Source organism: Balaenoptera physalus (assembly GCF_965194825.1).
Source record: "Balaenoptera physalus genome assembly, chromosome: 7".
Taxonomy (NCBI): domain Eukaryota; kingdom Metazoa; phylum Chordata; class Mammalia; order Artiodactyla; family Balaenopteridae; genus Balaenoptera; species Balaenoptera physalus.
In genome coordinates this window covers 80004691-80014313 of record NC_138886.1, presented here as the reverse complement: position 1 = coordinate 80014313, position 9623 = coordinate 80004691, and the positions used below count along the sequence as shown (strand labels likewise).

At 36.4% G+C, this 9623-nt stretch overlaps 1 protein-coding gene across 1 annotated transcript in view; it reads left to right on the top strand.

The window, feature by feature from the left end:
- The first annotated feature begins 638 nt into the window (after nucleotides 1-638).
- RIGI (RNA sensor RIG-I) overlaps nucleotides 639-9623 on the top strand; it is a 38562-nt gene continuing 29577 nt past the window's right edge. The window contains 6 exon segments of the mRNA XM_082467663.1: nucleotides 639-3440; nucleotides 4716-4863; nucleotides 5912-6034; nucleotides 7507-7608; nucleotides 8384-8537; nucleotides 9115-9373. Coding sequence (XP_082323789.1) covers nucleotides 3132-3440; nucleotides 4716-4863; nucleotides 5912-6034; nucleotides 7507-7608; nucleotides 8384-8537; nucleotides 9115-9373 — 1095 coding nt within the window. The 5' untranslated portion in view covers nucleotides 639-3131.

Sequence of the window (9623 nt, the reverse complement as noted above, 5' to 3'; positions counted from 1 at the left end):
TTACCTGACCTCACTGTGTTTCTCTTTAGCTTCTTTTGCCTTCGCTTTTCTGCTATATTTCCTACTGTCTGTTGACCTGGAATGAATAGACTGCCAGGTGTTTCTCCAGCAAAGATGGGTTTTTTCAGGGTCAGCAGAGAATTGCAATCTGGGGTCTGCAACCATGGCAGCCATGTGCAAGTCCCTGCAGGGCAAAGGAAGGAGAACACTTTTATAAAGAGGAAAGGAGGCTGGGAGGGCTGTAGTAAACAAAGAGTCCATGGCTTTTCATTGGCTGAGTCGTTGCCAGGAAAGAAGAGTCTGTCTTCTTCCTCTTGGGCTCTGCTATGCTCACAGGGCATGAGAGCGCCCCCTTCTGGTCTCCTGACTCTATTTAATTGAGATTTCTGTTTATTAATTTTTTACATGTCTTAGCAAAAGCCTGGAAAAAGGACCATGAAAGTATCTCATATATTTATAGAAACTCATATATTTATATTTATATATTATATATATTTATATATATAATATATATTTATATGTTATATTTATATATTATATATTATATATAGAAACTCATATATTAATATGAGTTTATTATCTCATATTTTTAGAAACTCATATATTAATATTTATATATTATGACTCATATATTTATAGAAACCCGATGTATTGAAGATCACTGGGAAAGGGGGATCACTCGGAAAGGAGGGGCTTTTTGATAAATTACAATGGGCCATTTTAAACAGGATAATGTTAAAAACCAGGCAAACCCTAACTTTCGTATCCACGTGGGTACAAGTAAATTTGTATTCCTTACCTCATTCCATGCACACACACCCACTCTCACACCCACAATAAATCAAAAGAATTAAAGACTTAATTCTTCCTAATGGCAAAATTTTAACAATTTTATTTTATTTTTTTTCTTTTTAAATAAACAGGCATATGGTGAGATTTGCAAACACAGAAATTATGGTTAGATGGGACCATATAGTAGAAGGATCCAAGTTTCCATTCAGGGAATTAATTATAAACAGCAAAATATTTGTGTGAATTGGGTAGAAATGACTAACCTAGACTTCTAACAGAATTTTTCATAGGCCGTACCAATATCATTCCTAGGCACTCAGTCATTTTGATTACTGCAGTCAGGAGGAATGAGTGGATAGACAGATTTGGGCATTGTATAATAAGGGCTTACTGCATGCCAAGTCCTTTAAATGGATTATCTCATTTGATTCTCATAACTCTGGGATGTAGGTACTGTTTTCATTCCCATCTTACAGATAGGGAATTGAGGCTCACAGATTGTGAATTGTTTGTGATTATAGCCTGTAAGGGCAGAGCTGGGATTTGAATTCAGATTCTGTGCTCATTTTACTATACCACACTGACTCTCAGTGGTACCTATTAACCTCTGATTATAATAGCCAACATTTATTGTTAACTGTAAGAACAAAAGAATGGAAAAGTGGATATAATCCTTCTGCTTTATAAATAATAATTACTATTTACTGAGTGCTAGACATGGTGATAGGGGCTTTACAAAATTTTTACAATTTTAGAAAAGAATACAGAAGAGCACTTTTATGACCTTGGGATATGGCAGGATTTATGAGATAAGACATTAAAGCATTAACTATAAAAGATTGATAAATTTGATGACATTAAAATTAAGAACATCTGTTTATCAAAAAACACTATACAGAAAGTGAAAAAACAAGTGACAAACTGGGAGAGGGTATTTTCAAAATATATAATCACCAAAGAATTAGTATCCATAATATATTTAAAAGGCTTCAAAATCAATTAGAAAAAGAAAGAAAACATTTACAAGACAAAAGATGTGAACTGACACTTCAAAGAATGGGGAGCATGAAAGGTTAATAGACATATGAAAAGATTCTCAGTCCAGTTAGCAATTAGGAAATTGTAAATTAGGAACACAATGAAATAGCATTTTATAAGTGCTAGATAGCAAAATTTAAGAAGTCCAACAGTATGAAGTTTTGAAGAGGATTTTTAATAATGGGAAATCTTAAGGATCACAATAGGGAGTGTAAATGCTACAACTGTTTTGAAAAACAATTGTCATCATCTTGTATGGTTCAACTCTCCTGTATCCTTCTGTCCAGCAGTTTCACTCTTAAGTATTGATATATGCCCTAGAAAAACTCTTAACACATATATTCCAGAATACACATATAAGAATGTTCATAGTATAATCAATTTGTGATGCCAAAAACAAGCAAGCAAACAAACAAAACTGGAAGCAACCCCAGTATCCTTCAAGAGGAGAATGGATAAATAAATTTTATGATATTCATAAGAGTCTATTATACTGCAATGAAAATGTACGAACATAGCTACAGACGACAACACAGGTGAAACTTAGAAATGTAATATTAAACTTTTTAAAAAGTCAGAGAAAATTGCATTTAGTAGGATATAATTATAAAGTTTCAAACAAGCTTAAACTAAACGTGTATTGTATAGGGAACTGAACATAGGCCATGCAACTATTCAAAAAAAAATCAAGAGTGATAAATCAAATACAGGATGGTAGTATCTTTGCAGGAAGATAGAAGGGTGGGAGAGAGGAGGTATACACCCACAAAGGTACTGGAATATTCTAGCTCTTAAGTCTGGTAGTAGGTTCATCTGTGCTCATTTTTTGGTTATAGTCTTTATAGCCTAATGAAAAGAGTGTGGGCCTTATAGTCAGACAAGCCTGGTTATTCTGCTAAGAGAATCTTAGGGCCAAGCATTCTTGGATTATTACAGTTGAAAATAATTTTTTTCCCCTCAAATTTCCCATTATACTTACTATTCTTTTCTTGGAATAATGTAGGAGGTAAGCCCCTGAGGGGCAGGAATTAAAATTTCTATTTCTTTTTGCCCTTTTTACTACTTTGCACTGAGGAGATAACTTAATAGCATGAAGGTTTGACTCATTTGAAAGGCAAATCAGAGGTTGAGGTGAAGTCCATGGGGTACCTCGGAAGGAAGATTTCATACTAAGACCAAATGTAAGACTTCAAATTTATCCTTAGTACTTTCTCCTAAGAGATGGTAAACGTTGTTAGAGGACCTGAAATGTGGGGTGCCTAAAATGAATACTGAATTTTCTTTTTGAAAGATCATAAATAATGGAGGTGATTTACAGATATGTTTTCAGTTCTTTCACTGAATATTCAAACATGATTTCTATGATATTAATCTCAAAGTATTTTTTAGTTGGTGTTCTAAAAGCCCCATTTTCTTCCTACTTTTCAGGTTATTCTGGACTTTATGATGCCATTGAAAGTTGGGATTTCCAAAAAATTGAAAGGTTGGAGGAGTATAGATTACTTTTAAAGTGTTTACAACCAGAATTTAAATCCACGATCAATCCAAAAGGTATCCTTCCTGAAATATCTGAATGTTTAATTAATCAGGAATATGAAGAAATTATTCAGGTATTTTAATTAATATTAAGTATTGAATTTGGGGGAAAAATTTGAACATGGGGAATGTCTTCTATTTTCTATGCTATTTTAGACCTGAGCAAGATCATTGAAATCTGCAAAAGTCCTCAAATCTAAGGCATAATTACCTAGAAGAGTACTTTTAATTGTGATCTGAGTAATTTTTGTGTCACAAGTTTTTTTCAGGTTTGCCCTATTTTCAGATAAAATTATTTTATTACTTTTGGGAATAATATTTTATGCAAACTTAAATACAACCAAACAGTTTAGCAAATAAAAAGAAAAAAGGGGGCTTCCCTGGTGGCGCAGTGGTTAAGAATCCACCTGCCAATGCAGGGGACACGGGTTCGAGCCCTGGTCCAGGAAGATCCCACATGCCATGGAGCAACTAAGCCCGTGTGCCACAACTACTGAAGCCTGCGCGCCTAGAGCCCGTGCTCCACAACAAGAGAAGCCACTTCAATGAGGAGCCCGTGCACCGCAACAAAGAGTAGCCCCCGCTCGCCGCAACTAGAGAAAAGCCCACATGCTGCAACGAAGACCCAACACAGCCAATAAATAAATAAATTAATTAATTAATTAAAAAAAGAAAAAAGGCTATGGACTCCAGTGGTTAAGTGTTCAGGCTCTGGACACAAATAAATTTTGTTAATCCAAGCTCAACCACTTACTAGTGATGTGATCTTAGGCAAGTTATTTAGTTTCTCTAAGCCTCTGTTTCTTCCTGTATAAAATAGAAATAATAATAGTACCTTATTAATATGGTATTTTTATAGGAATTGAATGAGATAATATATGTAAAGTGCTTACATATCCCTGGCACATAATAATAAGTGCTCAATAAATTTTCATTATTGTGATTAATAATAAAAGTCATGTAAGTCCCACTACCCAGAAAAAAGCATTTGTTAATATTTTGTCATATCCTTCCAAATATACCTATGCCAATATATCCATATTTTGAAGGGGTGTCAAATAGGTTCATTGTCTTCCTAATATAGCTGATGATGATACAGATAACATCTCAGAGGAGGTAAGAACACATGGCTTGACATGTCGATATCACATGTAGAGGACAAGGATGAAGGAAAGGGTATCTCAAAAGATTGAGTTGGATGGGTCAAGAACGGTCATGAAGGAAACCTAGTGAACCAAAGTACACAATGATTTTAAATCAGATAGTACTTGAATTGATATTTCTTCAGTAAAAACTCATAAAATGAAAACTTTTGAACTTGATCAATCAACTGCATTTGTCTTGCTTAGATTTGTTCCATCAAGGGGCTGATGGCAGGTGCAGAGAAAATGGTTGAATGCCTTCTCAGATCAGACAAGGAGAACTGGCCCAAAACTTTGAAACTTGCGTTGGAGAAAGAAGAGAGCAAGTTCAGTGAACTGTGGATGGTAGAGAAAGGTAGGCTATTTGGAAGGGTGGGAGGGTCTGAAAACATGCCCTTCCTCATAATTCTACTTAGGGCTTCCTTCAGTCCTGCCTGTTTTTCTCTCACTGTCACAGGCATTTTCCCCTGCAAATACTCATGGTTACATCTCTAGTGAGAGACCAGCATGAATTTGAGTTCTGGAAGGCAGGTGGTTTTTTAATCTACAGAATTAGTTAGGTTGTATATAACCCCTAAAAAAGGACCAGGACAAACCACTCTCATCCAGAATTAGCCCATCCTGCCCAAAGCATTTGAGGATGGCAGAGTCTGAGCTCGCCGTCTGGGTTTAGATTATCAGAGAAATAGCTTGAAAATTCTAGAGTTAAAGGTTCAAACTCCAGGACTCACCACCTTTTCAGAGTAGAATCATGATGGACATTGCCTGATTCTCTTGCCTGGAAGCCATCTGGAACTGAACTGGAACAGGATTGGAAAAAAGAATCTGTTGTGATTAAGTATCTGAGCCATCATTTGGCTTCCTGAATCTAATAACATCTTCTCAGAGCATTATTTTAAAGGCTGAGTTTGGTAAACCATCTGAGTGTCTGGTTTTAGCCTTTTGTGGGCTTCTTTAAGATCACAAATTGTTCCAGAAATTATCTGTCTAAATACACATCTGATTTCTTGGGTCGGGTCAGGAATGGAAGACATGAGTGTCTGCTAAATCGTGCTTCTCTTTGGTTTGATTGTAAATCACGGGGGAGCTTGCTAAAGTGCAGATTCTGATTCATTCGGGGCTCAAGATTCTGCATTTCTAACAAGCGCCTAAAGAAGTTGCTGGTCCATGTTTCACACTTTGAATAATAAAGTTCTAAATGACACTGGAGTTCAAACTCCAAATTGAGATTTCAATTTGAAATCAAAAAGATTCCTTTGGTTGTTTTAAAAGGTGGAGGGAGTAGTTGTGAGAAATCTTAATGGAAGTTTAAAATTTTAGTATTATCTCTTTGTAGGGCTTTCACCATCAAGATTGTAATCAAATAATGTAAAGATTCTAAGATGTGTTTTGGTCTCATAAAGGTGCAAAAGATGTCAAAATGAAAGATCTTGAGGATGATGAAATGAAAACTTTGGATGTACAGATTTTCTGCAGGGAAGAACCAGAAAACCAGAATCTTAGTCAGAATTCATGCCCTTCTTCAGGTACTCAGCATCGTTTGTTCTTTTCCATAATGATGCTCTTTAGGTATTTTGTGTGGGGTCATGTTTTGCAGTGCCAGAAGTCATAGCCTAATGAAAAGGTATTTAAGGAAATGTAAGAAAGAAAAGAGAATTTATATTAAAATGGATACTTTCTCTGTAACTAGAAATGTCATTCTCTCCCTTCCATAGCTATTGCTAGCTTCTTCCTTTTTTTTCTTCTTTTTTTGTCTTCTTTTATCACTAAGTATTTGCATGTATACATTGAAAATGCAAATAGAGTCCTCCCAGAAACTCAATGTCTATGAAATCCAAAATCAGCCCTGCTTTCTAAAGAAATACTTCGACTCTTTGTGAGTCACTTGCTCAGTTTCCTCTCAAGATCTCAGGGCTGCAGTATATGTTGATGAAGTGTGTGCCCTGCACAGATGTGTGGAGCTGAGAGGTTGAGTGGGGCTGAGATCCAGCCTGTGTTGTTTGGCAAACAATACACTGAGGGGCTGTGTCCTCCAAAAGGGGCTCCTTTCTCTAATTCTCACATAAGTTAGCTATGGCCCTATAAGGCCCACTTTATGTTTCTTGAAGCATATTTTCATGAGGAGACCAGAAAGTTGCATAATAAGCCATCGTAAAGAGTTATTTATAAAAGGACATCAGGGAAACAGTTAGGATCTATAATGAATAGTGTTAGAAGAAAGATGTGATTTGGGGATAACAACATAAGGTGAAAATTTATAGATTACTTCTGCAACCGAATGATACACATTTTTTGTTATTCCAGAATAAAGTCAATGAATGTAAATTGCTTTCATTTTGTCTGACATGTAAAGGTCCTTAGTGAACTCACTTAACCTTTTAGAAATTCCCATTTTCTTTAAAATGGGTAGGTTGGACTCAATAGATGATTTCCAAGGTCTTTTCTAGCTCTTAATATTCTGTATGCTTATCTGTTAGTGAGAAAAGCCTCTGATTATTTTTTAAAACTTCTGATTTTATGAAGAGAGAATACCATGTGAGAGCCTGCAGAATTACAAAGCATGGTTGTTCGTCAATAAGAGATCACTTGGGAGTTCAGTATTCACAGTTAGGTGTTTTTCAAAGATCTTGGAGGGGTTTGTGGTTGTTTTGTCTCATATAGCATTTCCTTTAACTGATGGCCATCTGTCTTGCCCTGAATTAGGCCATTCTTGCTTTAGTTTCTCCTTATTAGGCTTCCATGATTGTTTCAGAAAGAAATCTTTGTGGGGTTTTTTTGTTTTTTTCCTTTTTGCCATTGGTACTTTGTCATTGGGGGAGAATTCTATACTTCAAATCAGTGCAGAAGCTGGAATGGTTAATTAGAGACAAGGATTCTAAACTTTCTTGAATGAGGCCTTTCTTTCTAGAGACAGAATTCTTGTCTGTTGGACAATACATGTTGCCTTGATTCCTCGGAGCAGTCACTGTTTGGTAACTTAGTTTCTTTTGTTTTACGGAAGTGCCTCATACTTGCAGCCCATTGAAGCCAAGAAATTACCAACTAGAGCTTGCTTTACCTGCTCAGAAAGGAAAAAACACAATAATATGTGCGCCTACTGGTAAGCCAATTGCCATTACTGCTATTGTTTCTCTGTTTGCTTCCTTTTTTCCCCTTTATTGAACACTGGGACACAATGGGCAAGTTTCTGTTTTTTGATTGTTCCATTTGTCTTTTGAGACAACCATTCTATTAATATAGTCTCAAGGTATTTTAAGGAACATGAGGAAGGAAAGAAAAATGCCCTCTTTTATGTATTTATTTATTTATTAAAATTAATTAATTAATTTATTTATTTATTTTTGGCTGTGTTGAGTCTTTGTTGCTGTGCGGGCTTTCTCTAGTTGAGGCGAGTGGGGGCTACTCTTTGTTGCGGTGCGCAGGCTTCTCATTGTTGTGGCTTCTCTTGTTGCGGAGCATGGGCTCCAGGCGCGCGGGCTTCAGTAGTTGTGGCTCACGGGCTCTAGAGCGCAGGCTCAGTAGTTGTGACGCACGGGCTTAGTTGCTCCGCGGCATGTGGGATCTTCCCAGATCAGGGCTTGAACCCATGTCCCCCTCATTGGCAGGTGAATTCTCAACCACTGCGCCACCAGGGAAGCCCCTGAAAAATGCCCTCTTTTAGCTTCCTGCAGGCCCTGACTGTTTGAATGCATGTTAACTAGGACATAGCTTGGTTTTTCAGTCATAGTGTAAATTCTGCAGTTGTTAACCTGCCCACATCACCAATTTACTAGTCAACTCAGTGGGTTTAGGGGAGCCTAAAATAATGACCTTTCTACAGAAGTATTTTAGTATACTATTAGTTACATGTTGTCTTTCTCTTTATATGTTAAAAGGTTGTGGAAAAACCTTTGTTTCACCTCTTATATGTGAACATCATCTTAAAAAATTTCCACAAGGACAAAAGGGGAAAGTTGTCTTTTTTGCTATTCAGCTCCCAGTGTATGAGCAGCAGAAATCTGTGTTCTCAAAGCATTTTGAAAGACTTGGGTAGGTATAAGTTGGTCCAACTTCTTTTTCTCTAGCTTCATGTAACTGATGTGTTTTCTGCTTTGTGTTGCTTTTGGAAAACCATGATTCAAAAAATTTATAGTAGATTAAGCTTTTACATAATCTAGATGTAGTTCCTTCATGGATTCAAGTCTTTTCTGTTAGATAGACCTGAAATCCTAAATTCCTTTGATTAGCTCTTGTCGAATGAGTAAATGACTTAAGATAACTTTTATATTTAAATGGCACATTTAACTTTTTAATGATTTTATGATTTATTTAATATTACTCTTTTCCTTACTATTTTCTTTCTCAATGGCTTACAAGAATTACAGTCAGCCCTCTCTATCTGCAGGTGCCACATGGAATATATTCTACTAGCAATTCTTCCTAGCTTACATTTATTGATCACTTACTATGTGTCAGGCTTTGTGCTGGCACTTCACTTTTCTCCAGATCTGTTCCTTTTGGACTTAGGGAGAATTTAATCTCTCGATGTTCTGACCCAGTATTTCATATCTTTGTGGTTCCTCATTCACATCATGGTTGGTAATAGGAAATTTCTGTCATTTTCCAGGTACAAAGTTGGAGGCATTTCTGGAGTAACATGTGACAGTGTCTCAGTGGAACAGACTGTTGAGAACAATGACATCATCATTTTAACTCCACAGATTCTTGTGAACAGCCTTAAAAATGGGACGATTCCATCACTCTCTGTCTTTACTTTGATGATATTTGATGAATGCCACAACACTAGTAAACATCATCCTTATAATATGATCGTGTTTAATTATCTAGATCAGAAACTTGGAGGATCTTCAGACTCACTGCCCCAGGTATCTCTAAAGTCAGATGGATTTCTCAGAAGAGTTCTAACCTTCCTAAATCCTGTTTATTTACCCTTGTGGCCATATTGAGGATGTCCTTCTGAGATCCTGAGTGCACATTGTACAACTCATTCGTTAATTTTGATTCATTCATTCACTTATTCACTTAACAAATACGTATTAGGTGCCTCCATGTGTCATGCACTGTGCTGGGCGCTAGGGTATAAATATAAAAAGACATGGTCCTTGCCCACAAACA